At 38.2% G+C, this 26559-nt stretch overlaps 3 protein-coding genes across 3 annotated transcripts; all 3 read right to left on the bottom strand.

Moving 5' to 3' along the window:
- Window positions 1-343: 343 nt before the first annotated feature.
- Window positions 344-1324, bottom strand: LOC143410809 (olfactory receptor 7E178-like). Its single transcript, XM_076871532.2, has one exon. The coding sequence runs from the start codon at window positions 1229-1231 to the stop codon at window positions 344-346; it is 888 nt and encodes a 295-aa protein (XP_076727647.1). The 5' UTR covers window positions 1232-1324.
- A 6356-nt stretch (window positions 1325-7680) lies between these two features.
- Window positions 7681-9267, bottom strand: LOC143410805 (olfactory receptor 7E178-like). The gene is made up of 2 exons (XM_076871519.2): window positions 9259-9267; window positions 7681-8709 (listed from the first exon to the last, which is right to left on the bottom strand). Exons 1-2 carry the CDS (start codon window positions 9265-9267, stop codon window positions 7681-7683), a joined length of 1038 nt encoding a protein of 345 aa, XP_076727634.2.
- Window positions 9268-21107: 11840 nt separating this feature from the next.
- Window positions 21108-22085, bottom strand: LOC143410794 (olfactory receptor 7E24-like). Its single transcript, XM_076871512.2, has one exon. It carries the CDS (start codon window positions 21936-21938, stop codon window positions 21108-21110), a length of 831 nt encoding a protein of 276 aa, XP_076727627.2. The 5' UTR covers window positions 21939-22085.
- Window positions 22086-26559: the final 4474 nt, after the last annotated feature.

Genomic DNA, 26559 nt, shown 5'->3' with positions numbered 1-26559 from the left:
TTTTTGTTATCATTTAAAAACTCAGTGAATATCTTTTACAACTGCAATTTGTTAAAAGACCCTGAGTTTAATCCTGGTGCCACACCCTGACCCCTGGCTAAAAAAGAGAGTTTAACATTTCATTTGGAGGCCAGTGTTGTTCAGAAATTACAAAAGTTGATGATGACAAAAATGTTTCTGAATACTCATAAAATTCAATTAAACAAAGGAAGCAATATCTACATATGAAACATGGAGTGAAATGAAAGCCATCACACTCCTAGAGACACATAAAGGAGAATGTAGGTCTATATGGTTGGTTTTTCCACCCTGAACTACAGAAAGAAAGAAACTGATAATGAGACTAGAATGGCCTACTCTGTAGCTTCATCAGGGCAGTTTTAATGTCCTTGTTCCTCAGGCTGTAGATGAAGGGGTTCAGCATGGGGGTGACCACAGTGTACATCACGGAGAACACAGCAATCTTTCTAGGAGAGTCTGATACAGCTGAAGCAAGGTACACTCCAATGGCAGTTCCATAAAATAAGCCAACAACTGACAGGTGAGACCCACAGGTGGAGAAGGCTTTGTACTTCCCACCTGAGGATGGGATCCTCAGAATGGAGGAAACAATTTTATAATAAGAGAAAAAGATCCCTAAGACAGGAAGAAAGCCATAGATGGCACCAACAGTATACATGACGATATTTTTGGTAAAGGTATCAAAACAGATAAGACTAAGGATCTGAGAAGGTTGACAGAAGAAATTAGCAATTTCCACATCTTTGAAGTAGGTGAAGTATAAGGCAATCAAATTGTGGAGCTGGGATTCCAAAATGCTAAGCAAAAGAGACACCAGAACTAAAAAGCCACAGAGGCGAGGATTCATGATGACTGGGTAATGCAGGGGGTGACAGATGGCCACAAAGCGGTCATAGGCCATCACAGTCAGAAGCATATCATCCATGCACCCGAAAATGAGAAAAAAAGACATCTGTGTCAGGCAGCCTACATAGGAGATGGCTCTGCTCTGAGTCTGGATGCCCACAATCATGTTTGGGACCGTGGTGGAGACGAAACCGATGTCAGCCAAGGACAGGTTGAGGAGGAAGAGGTACATGGGGGTGTGGAGGTGGGAGTCAGAGCTGATGGCCAGGATGATGAGCAGGTTCCCAAGCACTGCGACCAGGTACATGGTCAGGAACAATCCAAAGAGGACGGGCTGCAGTTCTGGGTCCTCTGAGAGTGCCATGAGATGGAATTCTGAAGCAAGTGTTAGATTTTTCAGTTCAGTTTTGCTTGGGCACCTTTTGAAAAATAAAAGTGTGTTGGAAAAAGGAAACCAATAAATACATGCAAGCATGAACACAATGTTAAGCAGTACATTAGCCTAGAATATTTAAACACCACACCTATGTTTGTCTTGTGGATATAAGTAAAAGTGAGATTCAAGGTGGTATATTCACATATGCAGGAAGGAGAGGTTGGTCTGGCTCAGTCCCTGGCTCCTCCTTTCCCCACTCCTTCCTTTCTCCCCCTCAATCCCTTCCTCTTCTCTCTGATACCTCTTCTATTTTCGTGGAATTCCTTCCCTCCACATTTTCTTTCATTTTTTCACTTATTTTGGTACACTAAAGTTGATCATTTACATCAGAAAACATTATACGCTATTTATTTCCCCTGAGTTTTTCTGCTTCTCGGACATTCTATTTCCCCTCCTCTGTGAATGAAGTCCTCACTCAAATTTTGTATGTATTTCAACAGTAATGTAATAGATAGCTTGAATCATTATTTGTGTTGGACTCTAATTTTGATTAATATGTTTAAGATGAATGTACATAACCAATATCATCAGCCTTAGGGCACATTGCCCCATCAATGATTCACTGATAATGAAATATTAGCACTTTTGAATTTTCTTGTTGTGTATATGTTTATTTGTGTCAACTCCATATGTCTTCCCTCAAATATCTACTAAAGAAATCTATTCCTTGCTTTCTAAAAACTTTTCGGGCTTAGGTACACTGCTTCTTTGTTCTTCTGATCATAAACCCTTTTACATATGTTTGAGGACTTTAGCATTAAGGAACACACAGAACCGAAGTTTGGGATATGATACTTCTAATACCACTTATTATATTTTCATATCAATATTTCCTGGTAAATGCATTATAATTCTCCTACATCTGCTACTTGAAGGCAACTCAGGTTCATTCCTTTGTCAAGTCACACTGTCATTTAATTGAGAAAAATGCAACAGAAAAGTGTAGGAAATTATTTAAACACATCTGGACCATTTAGTCACTTCTAAACTGGGGGAAATAATTACCTAGCTTATGTGTTATTTTTGAAATGCTTTAAAATATTTTTAAATCACATGAGGGAGCAGTTTTTGGTCTCATTTATAATATTTACTTGTGAATATTTTGAAATACCAAGATGCCCTGGTACTGGATTAAAATCAGTTTGATTATAATATCAGCTGGTGAAGATCTTGGTCATCCTGTCTTATATCAGGGTTGAGAATCACAGCCTTAGAATATTTGCTGGCATTCTGAAAATCTCCTATTAGTAGTATTTTCTATGACTACTAACAATAACTACTACCCATATTAAAAATAAACATTTAGTAATATGTGCTTCAAAACCAATATTTTACCAGGATTTAAATTATTACATATGAAATGTGGTTCTTACTATCTCTGCATGATTCCCCAAAGAAACTGCTCCCATAAATCCAGTGGGTATATTTTTGTCAATATTTTCATGTTAGTTTTAATTTCAATATCCATTTGCACTTTTCTTTAAGACTTATCTGAAAAAAAAACCAATGTTCATTCAAGCCATTTACAACACATCATTGCCCATGAAATTTAGAAGTTTAGATCAACATGTGAAGCAAATTCCTTAAGCTCAAAAGCCTTAGCTGATGCACACCATTACCTGAGGGATAACAATTAATTTGTCAACTTATTTTTATGACCAGCTTTCCAAAATCTTATGCCTGAGTCCATATCATACAAATGAGGATTTCCACATAATATGTGGGTGGCAGACAGTTTTTTGAATTCCAATAGTTGATGTGCATTCTAGGTGTTCTATTAATCAGGAACATTTTTTGGTTAAATAAAAACTGATCCTCATCAAACACAACTTACTGTGGTTAAGATGTACTGTTCAAAAATATTCCCGAGGTATGTCTAGCATGAGCCCCTGCATAATTACTAAGATATTTCCTCTTGTTTAGGAGAGTTATTTCCAGTGGGCTCCAGTATAGAATACAGCAGTTTTGGGATAAGAGTTAGAAAATCCACACTTTAGTTCCATAACATTAACCTTTGCCTGTGAGCTCAGCCATCCTGTCTATAATGGAGGCAGCTGGGGCCAACCACTGCTGACCTGTGTGATCCACCAGGAACCTTAATTCAAAGAGCACAGTGAGTATCGGGGATTTTTCTTGGTATTTGGAATAGCTGTGTGGATTGTTATAAGGAAAAACTTCCAAGAGTATTCTGGGTAAATGGTTGTTGTCTGTGATACTTAGCTCAGTTCAATCATGGCTTCATTATTTTACATCTAAACGCAAATTATGAAGTTACATAAAAATGCTGTCTTTTCATTTTGGTATAATAATAATGTTGGTGGAGCTTCTGAGTTGCAGAAGACTGTGTACATGAAATGAAACTTGCTACACCGAACATAGAGATTAGAGCATCCCTTTAGGAAACTGTCAGTATCAGTTCATTATAAGATTATTGCCAATCTCTTCCCCCTCATCACCTTCATAAACCATTGGAAATGTTTAGGAAAAAGTTCACAGGACCCAATTTCTACTTCCACACATAGAACCAGTGTGCAAGGAAATCAAAACTTTGAATGAGATTTTTGGCACCTCCCCCACTGTCAGGTACATAAACTTCAAAGTTAAAGTAGCTGATATTCTGCATGTTTTTATTTTCGCATCTATCTACCCCACACTGTCATGTTGTCTTGATGATGGGGAAAGATCACTCCAGAGAGTCCTTCCTCCGTCCATCCTCTCCCCCAGCACTTACTGGGTAGTGCTGAGTCTATGCTGAGTCATGACAGAGAGAATCCAATGCCCCTCCTCTGCTTGGTTCCCAGTGGAGGCCTCAGGCTCCGTGCTCAGGATTGATATGAATACGGTGATAAATATGAGCTTCCAGGTGCAGAAAACCATGGAAGGATCAGACACAGGTATGAAGCCAACTGGACTGGAGCCATTGAACTGAAGAGCTGCAGACATAGGATGACTATTGACTATTGACTATTATATGACCTTAGGGCTCCATGCACAGGGCTCATAATTAGTCAAATTGTTCCATGTTTTCTAAATCTCCAAGGACTTCTTAATACAAGTGAAGTAAGAAACAGAAGAGAAAATGAACATCCACAAATATTTTGGGTATCTTCCTAGGAGAAGGATGTTTCCTATTTACAAGTTTTATTTATTTTATTATGATTCATCTACTTGTATTTAAATTATATTGTGGTAAATATGCATAACAAAAACTTACCATTTTAATCATTGCTAAATGCACAGTTAAGTGGCATTAATTACATTCATATCATTATAAGACCATAGCAATCATTCATTTCCAGAATTCTGCATTTTACTAAACTGAAACTTTATACTCATTTAAAAACTCTTCACTCCTCATGTCTCTGGTAACCACCATTTTACTGTGAAATATGATGCAGAAGAAAAGTCATAAAATTATAAAAAATAATGGTCCAAGTAGACAGAATTAACATGTTTAAATTCATCCCTGCTGTGTTTTCTAGCTTACATTCCAAATGAATGCACCAGTCCTGAGATTAGACTGTCCTGCTGTGCAGCCTCCTCCAGGCACTTTAAATGTCCCTGTTCCCCAGGCTGTAGATGAAGGGGTTCAGCATGGGGGTGACCACTGTGTATATCATTGAGGTTACCTCAGCCTTTCTGGGAGAATATAATACAGCTAAATCAAAGTACACTCCAAGGCCTGTTCCATAAAATAAAATAAGAGAACAAGGGAGAGTTGAGACCCTCAGTTTCCACCCCCCTCTCTGTTCTGAGGATAGGATCATCTGAATGGAGGAAACAATTTTAGAGTAAGGGGAAAGGATTATGGACATGGGAAGATATCCAGAGATGGCATCAGCAAAAACACACAACTGTGTTATCAGTAAAGATGTCAGAACTGGGAAGACTGAAATTTGAGAAGGGTTATGGAAGAAATTAGAAATTTCTACATGTTAAAAGCAGGGAGATTACAATGCAATTCATTCATGCTACTTAAAATATGTGACTCTAAAATTAAGAAAACACAGAGGCATGAATTCATAGTAGGCTGGAAATGCAGTTGGCCATATTTGGAAAGGCCATTACAGTCAGAAAGCTATCATCAATGTCTCCAAAATGATAAAAAAAGACATCTGGAGATGGCTCTGCTGTGAGTTAGGATGTTCACCAGCATCTTTGGGACCATGGTGGGGATGAAGCAGATGTCAGACAAGGACAGGTTGGAGAGGAAGAAGTACATGGGGGTGTGGAGGTGGGAGTCAGTGCTGATGGTCAGGATGATGAGCAGGTTCCCAAGCACTGTGACCAGGTACATGGACAGGAGCAGTCCAAAGAGGACAGGCTGCAGGTCTGGGTCCTCTGAGAGGCCCAGGAGGAGGGATTCTGAGACACCTGTTAGATTTTGTGTTTCTTCATAGTTCTAACAACTAATTCTCAGACTCTGCACTTGATGCACTAAACTTTTTCATTGCTTTCAACCATCAACATTTTAAAGCTAAGGTCCAAAATTCTAAATCACAGGCATGTCCAGTTAGCAGTTCTAAATTCTAAATTCCAGTTTTGAGTAGGAATATTGCAAAAATTCTGCCTGTAATGTCTTTTTTTTTTGATATTGAGTGGGCTGCCTGTAAGAATGGAGGGGTATGTGGACCACAGTGAGGTTGTCCTGGAGTAGTGGAAAGATCAATGAGTGCTGCTCACTGCTTATCTTCTCTGTCTGTGGTCTTAGCCTGGAATCTATTTCTGTCATTCCTATAGTTGACTCAGAAGGTAACAACCACTTCTGTCCCTTTTGGTGTAACAGTAATCCCAAAAAGGAAGGACACAATGAGAAAGGGATTTTTTTTTAATGGAGAAAGAGGCAAGTGAAATTGCTGGTTGGGTTGTCCAGTGGGCAAGATTCCAGTATTCTCCTGTCAAGATGCCCTGTATCTATAATCAGACACACCAGCATGGCTTTTCTATTTTCTAGCAGACTACCTGGTATTAGCTACATAAAAATATGGTGCTTCTTTCTTTCATGGATGATGATGATGATGATGATGATGATGGTGGTGGTGATGATGATGATGATGGTGATGATGATTATAATATAACATAGGAGCTGAAATGTTAGATTATTCGGATGAAATGATGCAAGATACAAAGAACACATTTCTGATACTGACATTTAGGTATCCCTCAATATCTGTTCATAGTATTGTGGGTACTCTTCTCTTTCTCCTTGGCCTCATTTTCATAATCTTTTTACAGTAATTGGGAAACAGTTTACAGGAACCCATACTCTGCCATCATGGATGATGTTCCAAGTGTGGAAGGAAATGGAAACATTGAATGAGATTCTTAGGATCCCCAACATAACCAAATACCCATATTCACACAACTCATAACAGCTGAAACTTGGCATACTGGTGTCTTCGTGTCTCAATGCCTAAACTTCATGTGACTCTTCATGACTAAAACAATGGTTCTGACAGCCTTTCTCCATTCATCATCAACTGGGCACTGAATGAGTTGTGATACTTCTCTGCTGGGCCATGAACACGAACTGTGATTCTGACATCCACCCCGTGACAGGTGCCTAATGAAGGTTCAGCCTCCATCCTAACAATTGACTTGAGCTTTCTGATAGAGAAAACTATGGTTGAAGAGACACAGGTATGGAGTGCAATCGACTGAAATCTTCAGACTACAAGGAAGCAGGCAAAGCTACCTTTTTACTATCATATGAGCTTGGGGGCTCAGGAATTCACAATCTGTCAAATTGAGCCACAATATTGAAATGTATAAAGGACTTTCTCATAATAGTGGAGGGGAGAAATGAACATCTACAGTAGGTTTTTGGTTCTTCCTATACTCAAGAGTATACTTGTATGTACTTTCCACTGTTTATTTTGTGTAGATTTTAAAAATGATTAGAGCATAATAATTACACAGAGTAGTTGAATTCATTTTGACAAAATCATTCATGCATGGAATCTCTTTGCTCCATTTCAGTTCATGTCCTAGCCTTTTCCCTCCCCTCTTGTCTCCCCCATTATCCTTCCTCTATTTTACTGATTTTCACTCATGTTGAAGTGCAGAGTTTGGTGGCATTAAATGCATCCATTCTTTCATGCAAACATTACCATCAACAATCTCCAGACATTTTTCATGTTCCCAAACTGAAACTTTGTACCCATTAAAAAAAAAAAAAAAAAAAAAAAACACTTCCCAATCCTCCTTCTCCTAGCCCAGGAAAACACCATTCTACTAAGAAACATGATGAAGAAATAAAATCATCAAACTAAAAAAATAATGTTATCACAAGGAGGCATAATTTACATGCAAATCTAGATATTTAGCATTGCTGCTTTTTCCAACGCATGTTCCAAATGAAAGCTGAATGCCTGAAATTACACTGTCCTGCTGTGCTGCCTCCACAGAGCTTTATTAATGTCCCTGTTCCTCAGGCTGTAGATAAAAGGATTCAACATAGGAATGACCACAGCATACATCAGTGAGAAGACAGCAGTCTTTCTGGACGATTGTGATACAGTAGAAGCAAGGTACACTCCAACCGCTGTTCCATAAAATAAACAAACAACTGCCAGGTGAGACCCACAGGTGGAGAAGGCTTTGTACTTCCCACTTGATGATGGGATTCTAAGAACAGAGGAAACAATTTTGTAGTATGAGTAAAAGATCCCTGAGAGAGGAAGGAATCCTGAGATGGCACCAACAAAATACATGATTGCATTTTTGGTAAAGGTATCAGAACAAGAAAGATTCAGTACTTGAGAAGCCTCACAAAAGAAATTAGAAATTTCCACATCTTTAAAGTAGGCAAAGTGTGAGACAATCAAATTGTGAAGCTGGGATTCCAAAAGGCTAAACAAAACAGACACCAAAACGAAAAAGCCACAGAGGCGAGGGTTCATGATGACTGAGTATTGCAGGGGGTGACAGATGGCCACAAACCGGTCATAGGCCATCACAGTCAGAAGCATGTCATCCATACATCCAAAAATGATAAAAATAGACATCTGTGTCAGGCAGCCCACATAGGAGATGGCTCTGCTGTGAGTTTGGATGTTCATGAGCATCTTTGGGACCGTAGTGGAGATGAAGCAGATGTCAGCCAAGGACAGGTTGGAGAGGAAGAAGTACATGGGGGTGTGGAGGTGAGAGTCAGAGCTGACAGCCAAAATGATGAGCAGGTTCCCGAGCACCCCAACCAGGTACATGGACAGAAGCAGTCCAAAGAGGACAGGCTGCAGGTCTGGGTCCTCTGAGAGTGCCAGGAGATGGAATTCTGATACAGATGTTATGTTTTTCAGTTTAATTTTTTTGGGGCACCTTTTGAAAAAAAAAAAGAGTATTGGACAAAGAAAATAGATAAGCAGAGACACCAAGTATTCAAACAATACTACAAATTCCTTTAGCTTAGAATATTTAAAACACTAGATTAGGGCTAGGAAGGCATTATCTGAATACTCAGCTAAAGCTGATAGTTCATATCAGAAAGCAGTCACATAGCCAACGACCATGAACACAGCATTTGTGGGCACTGCATCGATAAATGACGTCACTGCACCAATATGCTAAGAAGCACTTTCAAAATTTTTATTTTATGCAGGTTGATTTGTATCAACCCCACACAATTACAGCAGAATGTCTAGCAAAGAAAGTCAGTTCTTCTATTTCCCCTCCCCTGCTGTGGCCTGGGAATATTAATTCATTGTCTTTCTTGTAATCTCTCATAGATACAGTTGAAGACTACAACATTGGGAAAGAACTTGAAACTCAAGTTTGATTCCAGCCCTTTTAAAAAATGTCATTTAATAGATTTTCACATCAATATTTTCTGGTGCCTGGATTCCAATTCTCTTAACTGAGCTACTTGAACAATTCAGTTTTCTTATGTTTTCAGATCATACTGATTTAACTTGGAAGATAAATGGAAAAAAAATCTTGAAATAACATAAGCATACCTGGGCCATCATTTCCTCATTTGTAGAATGAAAAAATCATTACTTTTCTTATAAGTGCTATTGTAAAAATACTTAAGGCATTTTAAAATACCAAATACTAGTGGTCCTCAATCTGATTTGTGATACAACTGGTCTGTAAATATTTAAAAATATTAGGATCCCTGACATTGGTTTAAAGACAATTTGAAATTAGTGTGATCCTTTTTCTTACACCGATTTTGAGAACCACTGCCTATAAGATTTTCTGACATTTAGAAATTGCCATCAATAGTCTTCATTCTTATCATCCATAATAAGCACTACCTATGTTAGAATCTTCAACATTTAGCAATATGTGCTTTAGAACTAATATCTTATAGGGAATTGAATTACCTCTTATGAAATTTGTACTTGGTTATCTCTGCATAATTCTATTTTCCTGCATACCTGCCACCCAAAATAAAGTGCTATCAGGATTAAGTGTGGTCTTATTTTTATGTCAACATACAATGTCCATACAGATTTGTGTTTCCATAGGCAGTTCTCTTCAGCGTTCACCTCAACAGTACCTGAATCTTATCTAAGTAGTGAACAACACTACATCCGTGGTCCCTCAAATGTACAGTATACAACTATAGGTTCACTTAAGTCTCTCTGAAGTATGTTTTTACTGATGCTACTGCATTACCTAAAGGAGAAACATAATTTAATAAGTGAATTGGGACAATCTTTTCAAAATCCTGTGTCTCATGCAAATAAGAAATTCTACATTGAGGGTGGAAGGGGATAGTAGGGGATAGGAAAGGTAGCAGAATACAACAGTCACTAATATGGCATTATGTAAAAAGGTGAGTGTGTAACCAATGTGATTCTGCAATTTGTATTTGGAGTAAAAATTGGAGTTCAAAACCCAATTGAGTCAAATGTATGAAAGATGATGTATCATGAGCTTTGTAATGTTTTGAACAACCAATAAAAAAGAAAAAAAAGAAATTCTACATAATACGTGGGCATGAATTGGTAACTTGAATTTCAGTAATTGATATCTGTTGTATTTTACTATTAATAACCTATGTTGGTTGTCTCAATAAAAATGAGACCTAATTGATACAACCTATTACAGTTAAATATGTGCTGTCAGAATTGTTGCTTATGTGTATCTAGTGATAGCCCTTTCATGATTATTGGCTAAGAAATTTCATCTTGTATAGGTAGTAATATTTCCATTTGACTCCAGCAGAGGGGACAGTGACCTGGGATAGGAGTAAGGAAAGCAATATTTAGTTTCCTATTATATGCAGAATGGGTACAAATCTCCCCATCTCTCAGAGCACAGATTGATTATTGAAAACAGGTACCAAAACACCCATGTATAAATCTTGTAAGGGAAATTTGGGACCTAATTAATATTTGTTCATTGTATTATTCTTTTCTAATAAAATTTTTCATTTTAATGGAAATAGTGGGTTTACTGATGAAGACAATTGTCAGAAGTCAGTGACTCCAAAGTGTGAATCAGCCCAGACATAAAGATTATTTGTCCATTTCTCTTTCTCCTTTTTTAAAAAATACCCACAAATATCCCCACAATTACATTTGAAACACTGAATAATGTAGATGCTGGTAAATAACAATTTAAAGTTCATGTGTTCAAGATACAGGCACAAAGAAGAGCTATCGTTCTTGGTTTTCTCTCAGAGTTATTTCTTGTGTCTTATTCTGTAGGACATTCCTGAAAGGAAAGAAAGTGCAGACAGGAAATCACCAGGAGTGTTGATGACATATTGTGACCGATTTTTGTGAATCAAGGAAGAGTCTAGTAAATGTTTAACATAGTTTTCCCTTGCTTTTGATGATTTCTTTGTGGAAAACTGCAGAATTAGGAATGAAAGGGAATTGGCATACCTCTCCAAACAACATGGCTTATATTTGTACAGGGACAAAATGATATGTCCTGTTTCAGAAACAGGGAAATAGTCACTACAAATAACAGCATATTATAGTTGAATGATATGCAGATTAACCCCATCATTAGAAAAGTAACAATATCTAAATTGTACATTCTTATTTGTACATTTATCAAATAACAATCATCCAAGGCACACCCATATCTGTTTAATCATTCTTCAGTGTGACAATGCTGAGTTTCAGAGATGATAAGTACCTGCTCTGTTCTGTATTGGAGGATCCAATTCAAGGGGGACTGACAGATTCAAACATTAATTGCTGGGCTCTGGGTCTGATACATGGAACTTTTCATTGTTTCCCAGACATTGTAAAGTTTCAAGCAGATATCCAGAGATCTAACCCATAGGAGTCCCTGTGGTATATTTTTAAACTCTGGTCAATTTCCTGAGTAGGAAGAAAATCAACAGTAAACTCTATGACAACTTTTGAGATTACAAGATGGCAGAAAGATTTGGACAGCTGCAAGGATATCCCAGAGAGGAGCAAGAGAAAAATCTGTGCTGCTTGATTATGTGCTGTTCTTTCTGTGATCTTTGCCTGTGATCCTGACCTGTCCCTCCCATACTTGATGGAACAGGGTGGATGTCCCCTACTGCTGTCCTCTGTGACAGGAACCCACAAATGTAAACCCCACAGAGAACAGGGGTGTCTTCCTGAAATGACAGGAAAGAGAAAGGTACTCTTAGGTTTTCAAGAGGACAATCCTCCCAGAAGATCCTAGCATTAATGCCCTGGTCTGTGTTCATACAGACTAATCCAAACCCTCTCCCTTCTTTTCTAACAATCTGAGAGTCATTACCTCAAAATGCTGTATCCTGGTGCTGTATGTAACTAAAAAGAATAAATTTTAAAATGCTGTCATTCCTTTTTCTGTGGAAATAGTGTGTGTACTTATGGCTTGGGGCCAACTATGCAGCTGACATGAAATGGAAAGAGCTGCCCAAACTTAGCTCAGAGCCTAACACTCAGCAAGCCCTCCAGCATGGCACATGGCATTTTTCAGAGCCATTCTTCTTGCCACCTTCCCCTTTTTAATCATGCTGGGTACATAGGTCATAGTACAGAGGGACCCACTGATGGTGGGAAGTTCACAGCCAGAGTTACAAATGTGAGAGGAGAGCAGGTCTGTGGATGAGGAGTCTGGGCTCCAACACAAGTCCAAACATCAGCCTCACACTCCTCCTCCCATCTGTCTGCACAAACTCACTCTTAGACCTAAAGAAGGGAAAACAGCATTTCCAACAGGCCATCCTCCATCCACCATCATCCTCAGCACTTACTGGTTTAAGCTGCTTCTCTGCTCAGTCATGACTAAGGAAGGAGGATTCAATACAGCTGGCCTCTTGTGCCCAGTGAAGAAGGCTCTGTCTCTATCTCCAGGCTTGATATGAGCACAGTGTCACATATGAGCTTCCTGATCCCAAACAACCACGAGAGGAGGAGACACAGGTATGGAGCACATTCAGCTGGAGCCACCAAGTTGAAGGGCTGGAGGTGCAGGCAATTATTTATCATACCATAACAATGGAGCTTCAATGCACAGAGGTCATAATTAGCAAAATTTGTCCATGTTGCCCAATCTCTAAGGGTTTCTTTATATTAGTGGAGAAAATGTAAAAAGAAGAGAAGGAGGAGAAGGAGAAGGAAGGGGAGGGGGATGAAGAAGAAGAAGAAATGAATGCCCACCAAAATTGTTATCTAATACTTTCTATTCAAAAGGAAGTTCTATGGCTATTTGTTTGATTTTAGTATTTATTCATTTTTTATTTTTATTTTTTTTATGGTGCTGGGGATCAAACCCAGGGCCTTGTGAATGTGAGGCAGGCACTCTACCCACTAAGCTATATCCCTAGCCCTATTTGTTTTTAAAAGAGCCATCTGTATTTTATTTTTGTTGTTTATTGTGGAAAGAGATATCTATCAAAACTTTAACATTTCGTGTGCACTGTGTTTCAACCCATTCACCTTGTTGTGCACCTATAATCAACACCCATTTCTAGAAATATTTTAACTTCCAAAACCAAAACTTTGTACATTGAAAAAACTTCACTCCTCTGTATCCCAACACTGGCAATGACCATTTTACTATTAAATACAATGATAAAAAATCAACAAAAAATGATGTAAGGAAGGAGGAATGGCTAATAGGTCTGCTTGTTTAGTTTTGCTGCCAACTCCAACCTACATTCAAAATGGATGTCAAAGATTGTGAGATTAGACCATCCTGCTGTGGATCCTCCTCAGGGCACCTTTAATGTCTTTTTTTTCTCAGGCTGTAGATGAAGGGATTCAACAAGGTGTTGACCACAGTATACAACACTGAGGCCACCACACCCTTTCTGGGAGAATGTGAGGTAACAGAGTCAAGACACATTCCAATGGCTGTTCCATAAAATAAGCCACCAACTGCCAGGTGAGAGCCACAGTTGGAGGAGGCTTTGTACTCTCCACTGCAGATGGATTTCTAAGAATGGATGAAACAATTTTATAGTAAGAGAAAATGATCCCTGAGATGGGGAAAAATCCAAAGATGACTCCAATAAAATACATGACTATGTTGTTGGTAAATTTATCAGAACAAGCAAGACTAAGGATTGAGAAGGGTCACAAAAGAAATTTGAAATGTCCACATCTTTGAAGTAGGAAAATTGTAAGATGATCAAATGGTGGAGCTGGGATTCCAAAAGGCTAAATAAAACAGACACCAAAACTAGAAACCAAAGAGGTGAGGGTTCATGAAGACTAAGTAATGCAAGGGGTGACAGATGGCCACAAACTGGTCATAAGCCATCACAGTCAGAAGCATATTATCCATGTTTATGGAAAAGATAAAAAAGGACATCTTTGTCAGGCAGTCTACATAAGATGACTGACTGTGCTCTGAGTTTGGATGTCCATAATCATTTCTGGGACTGTGGTGGAGATAAAGCAAATATCAGCCAAAGAGAAATGGGGGAGAAACAGTAGTACATGTGGTGTGGATGTGGGAATCAGAACTGACAGCTAGGATGATGAGCAGGTTCCCAAGCATCTTGACCAGGTACATGCACAGGAACAGTCCAAACAAGAGGGGCTGCTAGTTTGGGTTCTCTGAGAGTGCCATGAGTAGGAATTCTGAAACACATGTTAGATTCAGTGCTTCTATATTGAAGCACTGAATATATTTCCTTTTGAAATAGGAAAAAACTGTTTGGAAAAGTGATTCAAATAAACAGACATACTATACTCTGACATAGTTTTAATTCAGATATTGGCATGTATTCACATTTGGTGTTCATACAACTTCAACAATATTTATCATTTGTAATCAACACAAGTTTCTTGTCACTCTTTCCTTGTTGATTTTTGTTTTTCATATCTTTCTATGCTTACTTTAGAGATATTATTTTTCAGTAATATTAGAAAACCAAGAATATTAGAGGTAGCTATTTCATAAACACATTAAAAAACAAAGTATTCCTTAGATAACATAGCTACTAAATATTCTTACTTGCTTAAGGAAAAAATTCCAATTAGGGCAACTCAAACAATTGAATACACCTTATTTTTTTAAGATAGTAGTACTTCTCTTAAATCAGCATATTTAATGTTTATAAAGATTTTTGTATCATCTAGGACACCATTATCTAAACACTTTATCTATGTTGATAGTTCATAATCAGGAAACATTATATACCAGTTTTCTCCTAGAAGTTTTTCTTTGTTATTGTTTTCTGATTACCTTCCTTTGTGGGTATAATTTGTCACTCATTCACATTTTGTTTTTGTTTCCTTAAAAATCATTTAATATGGGGCTGGGGTGGTGACTCAGTGGTATAGCACTTGCCTAGGATGTGTGAGGCCCTGGGTTCGATCCCCAGCACCACATAAGATGAAATAAACAAAATAAAGCATTGTGTCTATCTACAACTAAGTATATTTTTAAAAAATTTAATATATGTCCCTTTTTTTTGTGTTGGTGGACATCAACATTTCAAAAAATGGCTTAATTAAATGCATATCTGACATCTATTAACACAAAGGTGACTTTAGTGTAAGGTGCACCTATCAATGAATACAAAATACTAAAGTATAAAGAAACAGTTTGAAATATTTTATACATGCTTATTTTTATCAGCCCATTTCAGTCCCCGTAAAGTATATCAGGTGGAAGACATATCCTTGCTTTTCCCCTTTATTCTGTGGTCAATAAGGGCCTGTTCAAACAGACAAGTGGTTTCTGAAAGCTTCACCCAACTTTTAAAAGTGGAGGACTTTAGTGGCAGTGAAGATCACAAAGTGCATTTTGAGTCCCAATCTTAGGACGGGTTTATGCATTTCTGGCCAGTTCTTCCTGATACATGGTTTGCAATTCTCTCCTTCAACTACCCTTTGATTTATTGTTTTATCTGATCAGAATATGACTTTAAAGGAAAAAGGTGAACAAAATACAGGAACTATGAAAATGTGCTGACAGCTTCTTCATCTGTACAACAGGGATAATAATTACCTACCTTAGAGGCTTGTTGAAAAAAATATATTTATTTAATTCTTTTAATTTGCATAGATTATTTGTCCTCAGCCTCATTTATCATCATATCTACCTGTGGGTATCTATAAATGCCCAGGCATCTGGCCACAAAATGAACATATTCAATCAGAGTGTCTGCACGGGGAAGTTCTTGATGGTCATTTCTTCTTCTCCTCCTTCTTATTCTTCTCCTCCTCCTCCTCCTCCTGGGGGCGGGGGGAACCAGGGATTGAACTCAGGGGCATTTGACCACTGAACCACATCTCGAGCCCTATTTTGTATTTTATTTAAAGACAGGATATCACTGAGTTGCTTAGTGTCTCACTTTTTGCTGAGGCTGGCTTTGAATTTTCAATCCTTCTGCCTCAACTTCCTAAGCTGCTGGTATTACAGGTGTGTGCCACCACACCCAGCTCCTGATGGTCATTTCTTACACTAGAGTTAACAACAGATGCCTTTGAGTATTCCCTGGCATTTAAACAACGGTCCATTAATATTAGTCACCCCTGATAATACTACTACTCGCAAGAACATATAAAACTTTAATATTTGCATAAAACTCCTACTTTGTGAAGATGTGAATTATCCTCTAGACATTTGAGTTCTTGGTATCTCTGCATGGTTCCATTCTCTTGTATACCTGTCCCCCAGAAACAACCACCATCATGAATTTAGTTCATATGTTTTCTCTCAATATTACCATAGAAGTATTGGTTTAGGTATCTATGGACATTTTTCTTTCAAACTTACCGTACAGTTTCTAAAGTTCATCTAAGTAGTAATACCTATTGTCCCTCAAATACACTAGTGTCCATTGACATGTGGTTTTATATCTCCTTGTATAATACATACGTTGACCTCAAAAGCTTTGTATTTTACACAGCATTACCCAGGGAAATGACGTCATTTAGTCAGTTTATTGTGACAATAATCCTTTTAAACTTCCTGTGACTCTGTTTGTATAACACAAGTTAGAATTCCTATGTGTCATGTTTACAGGAGAAGTTGTTTGACTTTGACTTCCAATAATTGATGCATGTTCAATTTTAATATTAATTATCTACATTTGATACTCTGATCAAATCAGTTATTATCAATTACATCATTGTATTCTTCATTATACTATCAAAAATATCCCTGCATTCTGTTTTGTGATAATCCTTCCAGAAGAACTCATGAAGACATTTCATAATGCATTGGGAATAATATTTCCATTTTCACTAGTACAGGACATAGGAGCCTGGAGCACAAGTTAGAAAATGAAAATTTTAGTTCTGGATCTTGGAGTTACCACTATATACAGAATGTGTGTAAAATATCTGTAAAATTCCACAAGCTAGACAAGCACTCTATAATTGAGCTAAAACCTCAGTCCTCTGATATTTTTTACACTTCCTTTATGCCATGCAAGGTAGAATAGAGAATCAGAGGTGAAGAGAGCTAATCATTCTTGTCCAAATATCTGGCATATGATTATCAAATATAAATTTTATCTCAAAACAGAAATTGGAGAAAATTGGAGAATGGGAACTTTAGGCAACAGCATATTTTGGTTGAGTGGTAGGAAGATTACCCTTATAATTAATAATTAGTTTAAATAATAATATCTAAATTTTATTTTGCATTATTTAATTATTTAGTAATAGTATTCATCACATGTTAATCACATGGGAGCATCCATTATCTCTTTATAACTAATTCAATGCAGTTGCATCACCATTAGATCAACTCAGATGACAACGTTGTCTCAGAAATACTAACAACCTTCCCCTCTGAGAATAACAAATTCAATAGATAGTGATCAAAATTAAACAATCAAGGGGAAGACAGAGCCCCCATAGAATGGGAGAAAAATCTTTGCCATTTTCTCTTCTGACAGAACATTAATATCCAGAATACATAAATAACTCAAAAACTTAACATCCAAATCCCTCAAATATCCCAATAAATAAATGGACAAATGAACTAAATACACATTTCTAAAAACAAAAAACAAATACAGATGACCAACAAATATGTGAAAAAAAATGCTCCACATCCTTAGCAATCAGGGAAATGCCAATAAAAACTACATTGGGATTTCACCTCCCTCCAGTTAGAATAATAATCATCAAGGGCACAAATAATAACCAAGGCTGGAGAGAAGGCAGGTTAGAATGTCCACTGTGGAAAGCAGCATGGGGATTTCCCAAAAGAGTAGGATTGGAACCACCGTGTAACCCAGCAATCCCATTCCTTGGTATTTACACAAAAGAACTAAAATCAGTGTACTATAGGGACACAGGCACATCAGTGTTGGTACCAGTGAGATTTTCAATGGCCACATTATGGAACCAGACAGGGTGTCCATCAATAGATGAATGGAAAAAGAAAATGTAGCAAATACACACAATGGAGGTTTATTCAGTCATATAAAAGAAAGAAATTATGTAATTTGCTGTAAAGGTGTGAAACAAGAACTTTATGCTACATGAAATAAGAGACTCAAAAACCAAGAATCAAATATCTTTTCTCATATGTGGAAGCTGGAGAAAAAATAAATAAATAAAAATGGGCCTAGGAAAACAGAAGGGAGGACAGTGGAGGTGGGGGAGGAAGGAGGGAAAGCAGAATTCTGAGGAATGAAACTGACCTAACGATGCTAAGTGCATGTACAAATGAACCCCAGTGAATCCCACTTTGGGGTAGAATTAAAATGCACCAATTATAAAAATAGTAATAAGTCCATTAAAGTAAAGAAATAGAATCAGGGGAAAGGAGAAGGAAAGAGATAGGAGAGATCCTGGGGAAAGAAATGGACCAAATTTTGTTTTGCACATGCATGAATAGTTGCAGAGTATTCCACTATTATGTATAACTATAATAAACATGTAAAAAATTCAGCAGTCATTGTGTGGGTGTGATGCAGTAATCTTGTCCCTTATTTCCCAATTATCAGAAAGTTTTAAGCAGAGGTCCAGGACCCTGACCACCAGTACATCTGGAGAACCCTTTAAAACTCTCCAGTTTCTTGTGTAGGAATGAAACCGAGAGGTGGCATTGTCTCCTTTGAGACTGAGTGGGCCAGTAGCAAGGAGGATGGAGAGGGCTTCAGAGTGTCCTACAGTTGGGAGAGGTCTATGTTGAATTTTTATGTGCCCCTGTTTCCTGTGATCGCTGCCCTTGATCTATTCTTCCCATGTTGGATGTTGCTTTCATGTCAACTGCTCTCTCTTTGATCTACCAGGAACACCCACAATGAAGCAGAGTGAGCAAAGGGTCACTTCTGGAGTGACAGGAGTGGAAATGGCAGATTAGCTTGTCAAGGGAACAGCCTGCTGGGGTTCTCCTGCAAAGAAGCCTGGTGTCCATATTTAGACCACCTCAATCAAACAGATTTACTCATCTCTGCCTAACAACCTGGCAAAGTTTTCATAAATATAATGTACTCTTTTATTTTCTCTATAATAATGTGAACATGTGTAACTAAAAGAAGGCTCTGCAGAGACTCTGAGATAAACCAAGCCTTGTGAAACACAGCTCTGAACCTGGCATTTAGGAAGCCCTTGGCGATGCATCACAAAGCTATGTGTGCTGCTATTTTCCTCTTAAACATCATGATCACCTTTATACTCCTCTTGGATTGCTGAGTAAAGAGTTTGGGGGACCCGCTTTCTGCTAGAATGGGTGAGGTGTCTTTTGGAAGTACAGCTAATGGAGGTGAGCTGGAGTTGGATGTCTCACTCTCAAAACAACCAAGAATATAAAACCCAGATCTCATAACTCTTTGTTTTGCACACTGATATCCTTTCATTTGGCCACCCAGACTATCATATTTGTCCTGGTGACGTAGAAACAATATTTCTGACAGCCCTTTTCCTATCCAATGTCTTCCTCAGGACATACTGGTTAAGTTTGAGGATCCAAAGTTACACCCTAATCAGGTGCCCGTGAAGGCTCAGAGTCACTCCTCAGGACTGATAGCCACACAGGGTCAGGTAGGAGCTTCCTGCTACAGACAACCCTGGGAGGAGGAGACCATGTATGGAGCCCTATGAACTACCAAACTCAAGTGCTAGAGACACAGGCTGATTCATTTTAATAAACTTGGAGGATCCATGCACAGAGCTAGTAATTAGCCAAGGTGTTCTGTTATCCTAATCTCTAAGGACTTTCTCACATGGGTAGAGGTAGAAAAAAGAAGAGAAAATAAATATCCCCAAGGTTACGGTCTCTTCCTCTACTCAAGGAAGCTCTGGGGTATTGTTCACTCAATTTATTTCTTTCCTTTGTTTTGAATGATCCATTTGTACCTAATTCTATTTCTTGTGGTAAAATATACAGGAAACAGCAACTTCCATTTTTACCAATTTTATGTGCATAGATCGGTAGTATCAATTATATTCCTTTTGTTGTTTAACTATTATCATTGTCCATTTCCAGAAAATTTTCATCTTGTTAAACTGAAAATTTGTACCCATTCTCACAACTACATACTTATTCTGATTCTAACCCTGGCTAATGCAACACTATTATAAAACATCAGAGCATATATGTGGTCTACAAAAATAATGTAAAGAGGGAGAAGGAATACATATATAGAGACTATCTTTTGCTGCAGTTTTTCTAGCCTACCTTCTAATTATATGCTGCAGGTCCTGAGATTGGACTGTTCTGCTCTGTGTCCTCTGGACCCAGAATAGAGATGAATGCAATGCACATCACTGAGGTCTGGAGTTGTCAGGGAATGGGATACCAAAGTGGACTCCAAAGCTGGTTCCATAAAATATACAACACCTTACAGGTGAGACCACATGTAGAGAAGGATTGATATTTGACTGGACACTCAGAATGGAGAAACAATTTTATAGTAACAGAAAAAGCTCCCTGAGATAGGAAGAAATCCAGAGATAACACCAACACCATGCATGACTGCGGGCGCGGTGACACACACCTGTGATCCCAGCAGCTCTGGAGGCTGAAGCAGGACGATGGCAAGTTCAAAGCCAGCCTTGGGAATTTAGTGAAGCCCTGAGCAACTTAGTGAGACCCTGTCTCAATATAAAAAAAAATTAAAAGGGCTGGGGGTGTGGATCCATGATTGAGCAACCCTGGGTTCAATCCCTGGTATACAAAAAATTAGTGAAATGATAACAAACATATTTACATTTTTTGTTGTAGATAATGAATAAGTGTTATGTGGATCCCTCCTCCCATCCTGTCTCCATCAGCACATTCTTGGTTGCGCTGACTACCTGCTTGGTCATGACTAAGGACTGCAGATGTGAGAAGCCTCCCCTGCTGGGGGCACAATCAAGGCTCAGCCTTGCTACTGAGGACTGAGAGGAACACAGTAACCAGGGGTGTCCTGGTTTAGAATCCACACTCCAAGAAAAGATGAAACAAAGAAAAATTAGATCATCCTGCTGTGCAGCCTCCTCAGGGCACTTTTAATGTCCCTGTTCCTCAGGCTGTAGATGAAGGGGTTCAGCATGGGGCTGACCACAGTGTACATCACTGAGGCCACTGCACCCTTCCTGGGAGAATGTGAGACAGCTGTGCCAAGGTACTCTACAATACCTGTTCCATAAAATAGACAAACAACTGCCAGGTGAGACCCACAGGTGGAGAAGGCTTTGTACTTCCCTGCTGAGGATGGGATCCTCAGAATGGAGGAAACAATTTTATAATAAGAGAAAAGGATCCCTGAGATGGGAAGAAAGCCAAATATGCCACCTATAACACAAATGACTATGTTATTGGTAAAAGTATCAGAACAGGCAAGATTGAGGAGTTGAGAAGGGTCACAGAAGAAGTTAGAAATTTCCACATCCTTGAAGTAGGCAAACTGTAGTATAATCAAACTGTGCAGCAGGGAGTTGAAAAGGCTAATTAATAAAGACACTGTGAATAAGAAGCCACAGAAACGAGGGTTCATAATGACTGGATATCGCAGGGGGTGACAGATGGCCACAAACCGGTCATAGGCCATCACAGTAAGAAGCATGTCATCCATACAGACAAAATTGGCAAAAAGGGACATCTGTGTCAGGCAGCCCATGTAGGAGATGGCTCTACTTTGAGTCTGGATGTCCACAATCATCTTAGGGACCGTGGTGGAGATGAAACAGATGTCTGTCAAGGACAGGTTGGAGAGGAAGAAGTACATGGGGGTGTGGAGGTGGGAGTCAGAGCTGATGGCCAGGATGATGAGCAGGTTCCCAAGCACTGTGACCAGGTACATGGACAGGAACAGTCCAAAGAGGATGGGCTGCAGGTGTGGATCCTCTGAGAGGCCTAGGAGGAGGAATTCTGAGACATGGGTTAGATTCCGTTCTTCTATATTACTCGGACAACTTTGGGAATAAAATAAGGAAACAACAGGTGTTCAGCACAAACAAGTACTCATACTTTAAATCCATGCACCTTCAGAAATATTTTCTGGACAAACTGAGTCTTCTCTGAACTCTTGCTTTACTGGTATCTGTGTTTCACACCCTTCTCTGCTCATATGTAAATGAGCAGTGCTAGAGACCAAGATCATTACACATAACAAGTCTATGACCACAGTGAAATATAGTCCATTTTGACAATTTTTATGGGTGTATATTACTTATATAGAAGAGTAGGTTTTATCGTGGTCTATTTGTACATGCATTTAACAATTTGATCAGTTTTATTTCCTAGTACCTACCATTCCCCTTCTCACCTTCCCCAAGCTCCTACCTTTTCCTTAATGTCCTCCCTCTTATTTTGATGAGTACCATTCCCCCCCGCCCCTTTCTCTCTAACTTTCACATAGGAGAGAAAACCTGTGCTGCTCGTCTTCCTGAGTCTGCTTTGTTTTGTACAGTCTACTTTTCTAATAAAATAGCAGAACCAGCATGCCTGTGGCATTGGGCTCCATCCCCAGCACCTTCAAAAATAATAATTAAAGAGGAGAAGAAGAAATACTCTTCCCATTTGAAAATTATTGTCATTAAAAGAAATCAAGAAGTTGTCAAATATAACTTAAGGCAATGAAAAAATTCCTGGCATTAAAATGACTATAAATACTGTATCAGAGAAATTCCTCTCTCTGGCTTTGGTGATCTTCAAATTTTGATGCATTGTTTAAATGCACATAATCACATAACATCAGTTAGCCAAATGTGATATTAGTATACAGTGCACCTGTCAGTCACTGGTTAAAGAATAATGTAATAATAAGACACCCTTATGAAATTTTTAAATTTTTTGGCATTATATTTTTGTTCAACCCCATGTCATCGCAGGAAGGTATCTGCTAGAAAGACAGATATTTTGTTTTTTATTTTCTCTTGATAATTAATTTAATGGGGGATGGCCTGCCAATGCTGCTGTATTGTTGTTCTAATCATAAACTTTTATTTTCATTTGATGATTTTAGCACCTAGCATATGACCCAAAATTCTAAATGGATATTGCAAAGTTGGAGCCTTCATATGCCTAGTTCATAGGTTTTCAAATTAGTCCGGCCTCATATGTGGACTACACTTCCCTTACTTCAACTACATGAGGACAATTTGGGGACATTATTTTTTCAGCTCATGTTATAACTTCATTGGTAAAATTGAGAAATGAAAGTTTCAGGGAAAAAAGTAAACATACTTCAGAAGTTTTCTCACCTGTAAAATGTAGATAATAATCAACATCCAAAGGTTAATTGTCAGAAAGGGTTTAAGAAACATTTTAAATTATGTATACTTGTTCTGTCTCAGTCACCAATATAGTTATCTGTGGAAATCTTAATATATATGTATCCTGAGTTTCTCTCCAAATTAAATTCATCATAATATCTACCTGTGAAGTTTTGATGGTTCTTTTCCACACTAGCATTGAGAACCAGTGACATAACATATCCTGGAATTTAGAAAATATTCCTTTAATGATTCCCGCTATTATAGCTAATAACATTCACTATAGTCATTAAATACACACATTTATTAATATGTGCTTCATATCTGAAATTCTGTAGAGATTTGAATTATGGCCCAAGAAGTTTGAATACTTTATATCTGCATGACTTCACTCTTCTGATCACTTGTTCCATAGGCAAATTCAGTCATGAATTTGGTGGTAGATTTTCCCATAGATGCTTCCATTTCAACTTTTGATATATGTTTCTACAAAACTTTTTTTTATTAAAAACTTACCCAACAATATGTTAAAGCTCATCTATTCAGTGTGTCACAACATGTTTTTGTGCACTAGTTTACAATCACATGCAATTTTACATTCATTGAGTTCAAATCTTTAACGAATGCAAAGAATTACCTAAGGGTGGGACTTCATTTGTAAGTTTTTTTATTATTATGAGAATACTTTCAAAATTCTTGTTCTTCTCTCCATATCACACTAGTGAAAATTTCCATGCACTATGTGGGTGGAAAGAATTGTTCTTCGACTTCCAACAATTTATGTCTATTTGATTTAACTACAAATCACCCACATTGCTGCCCCCAAAGAGCCTGTCATTACCAATGTATTTCCTTATTTTTAATATATATCTTCAAAATATCCTTGTCTTGTGTCTATTAACAATTCTTGCATAATGGATCACTAAGAAATTTTGTCTCCTATGGGAATCATCTCCCCTGGGCTCCAGAGGAGAAGACAATGTCCTGGGATGGGAGACAGGAAATTCACATTTTAGTCTTAAATCATTGATGGACCACAATATGCAGAACATGTGTAAATCTCTCCACTTCTCTGAACTTGTACTCCTTACTGATGGGGAGAATAACAGCAATCTCCCCTTCATGCATGGCACATAAGTAAAGTTGAAACCTAAAAATATTTATTATTGTAGTTTCTTTATCAAAGTACAGAATCCAATGCTATGGGAATAACTAGCTACTGATGAACGTCAATGTTAAAGATCACTGAACTGTGACTATAGGAACTCTGACATGTGTCTCATCCCAAGCTTAAGCTTTACTTACCCCCTGCATTTGCCTCATTTTTGTTTTTGATACACATGAAAGCATGTGTTATATTTTTGAATAATTCATCATGCAGATGTGGTTAAAAGGATTATAGGATCCAGGTGTCCATGACATAGACCCAAACAAGAGCTATTGTATCTTGTCTGCAGTTCTATGGAACATTACTGAAAAGTGTAAGAATGCATACAGGAAAGCACAAGTGTGTTGAAGTTACACTGATTGTGTGAACCAAGAAACAGTCTCTTTAATATGATGTGACAGAAATATTTATATCATTAATGGGATTTGGTATGCTATTTACAAAGGTTCATTTCTATTTTTGAGTCCTCCTCTGTGCTTATCAATATATTTCTAATTTCTGGGAAATTAGAAATAAATGATTCCTCCCCAAATTGACAACATATAGAAGAAGGAAGATGTTGCTTCTGATTGATTAAGAGCTTAGCTGAATGGTGTGATGCTCAAACTTACCATTATTATAATGTAAATATACATTATTAGTAATAGTAACAGGTAAACTTTATTCTCCTTTACATATATGTTCATCTTCTACCTATCACACAAGAAACCTCTATTGAACCTGTCATCATTGCCGTTTTCTCAACTAGAAAGCACTTCAGATGACAATGCTGAGTTTAAACACTAACAACCTGCACTCTGTTTAGAAAAGAAACAGGTGCCCAGAGGTGAAAATTAAACTTCTAGTCTCTGAATCTGATGCATTAAATTTTTAATTGTTTCCCAACTATTAGTCATTTGAAGGAGACATAGAGAGGTTTAGCCACATAAAATTATGGGCATTTATTTATTTATTTATTTATTTAAGCTATTCCCAGTTTTCTGAGCACAAGGGATATCAAATCCTGACTTCATCTACCCTTGAGATTGAGTGGCTGAGTAGAAGTTCTCCGGACTGTGCACAGGTGCAAGGATCTCCTGAACTAGGCAAGAGTCGAGTCTGAGCTGAACCCTTCTTGTCTGCTCTTCTGTGATCTGCACCCATGGGCTGGGGCTGTGTTTTCCATAGTGGATAGCTAGTGTCACCCACTGCCGTGCCCTATTATCTAGCAGGAATCCACACAAGGAAGAGCCCAGTGAGCAAGGGGTCTCTTCCAGATGTGACAGAAATATTTGTATTGTCAAGGGGACACCCTGCCAGGGTTTTCATAGCAAGACACCTTGTGTGTGTAATCTGTCAGACAGGATAAAACATTCCTCTCTCACTCCTACCTAAAAACATGGTATAAGCTACAAAAAGTGTTCTATCCTTCCTTTCATGTAAAATAATAACAACATGAGCACTTATACCAAGAGAAAAACCGTGCAGATGTAGTAATTCAGTGCCTGGTGTCTAGGAAACTTCTTTATAATGATTCATGATGTTGTAGTTACTGTTGTCATCTCCTTGTTCCTATCATCCCCTCCTTAATCTTTTGGAGTGCTGTGGAACAGTTTGAGGGACTCATTTTCCCCTACGTGGAAATGAATTATCAGTCCAGGGGAAATAAAACCATTGAGGAAGAAAGAAAAAACATTGAGTGAGATTTCTGGGGCCCTACCACAATCAAGAACATAGACTCCACAGAGCCCATAGGTGAATTATTCCACATTGGTGTATTCTTCCCTGGGTACACAAAGCACATGTTTGTCCTGATGATGAGGAAGCAACATTTTCCAAAGTCCCACTGCCATCCATCACCTTCTCCAGTACTTACAGAAAAATGCTGGGTTTCTGCTGTGTCATAACCAAGAGCTGAATATCCAATGACCCACTTCTCCTGCCAAGTCTCAAGGTAAGGCTCCGTCCCTATCCTCAGGATTGATATAAACACAGTAATAGACAAGAGCTTCCTGATTCAAACAATAATGGGAGGAGCAGATAGGGACATGAAGCTACTG

Source organism: Callospermophilus lateralis, chromosome 1 (assembly GCF_048772815.1).
Source record: "Callospermophilus lateralis isolate mCalLat2 chromosome 1, mCalLat2.hap1, whole genome shotgun sequence".
Lineage (NCBI taxonomy): Eukaryota > Metazoa > Chordata > Mammalia > Rodentia > Sciuridae > Callospermophilus > Callospermophilus lateralis.
This window is presented reverse-complemented; position numbering and strand designations above follow the sequence as displayed.

Coding starts and splice junctions, on each gene's coding strand:
- LOC143410794 (XM_076871512.2), bottom strand. CDS start 21,938: ATGTACCTGGTCACAGTGCTTGGGAACCTGCTCATCATCCTGGCCATC.
- LOC143410809 (XM_076871532.2), bottom strand. CDS start 1,231: ATGGCACTCTCAGAGGACCCAGAACTGCAGCCCGTCCTCTTTGGATTG.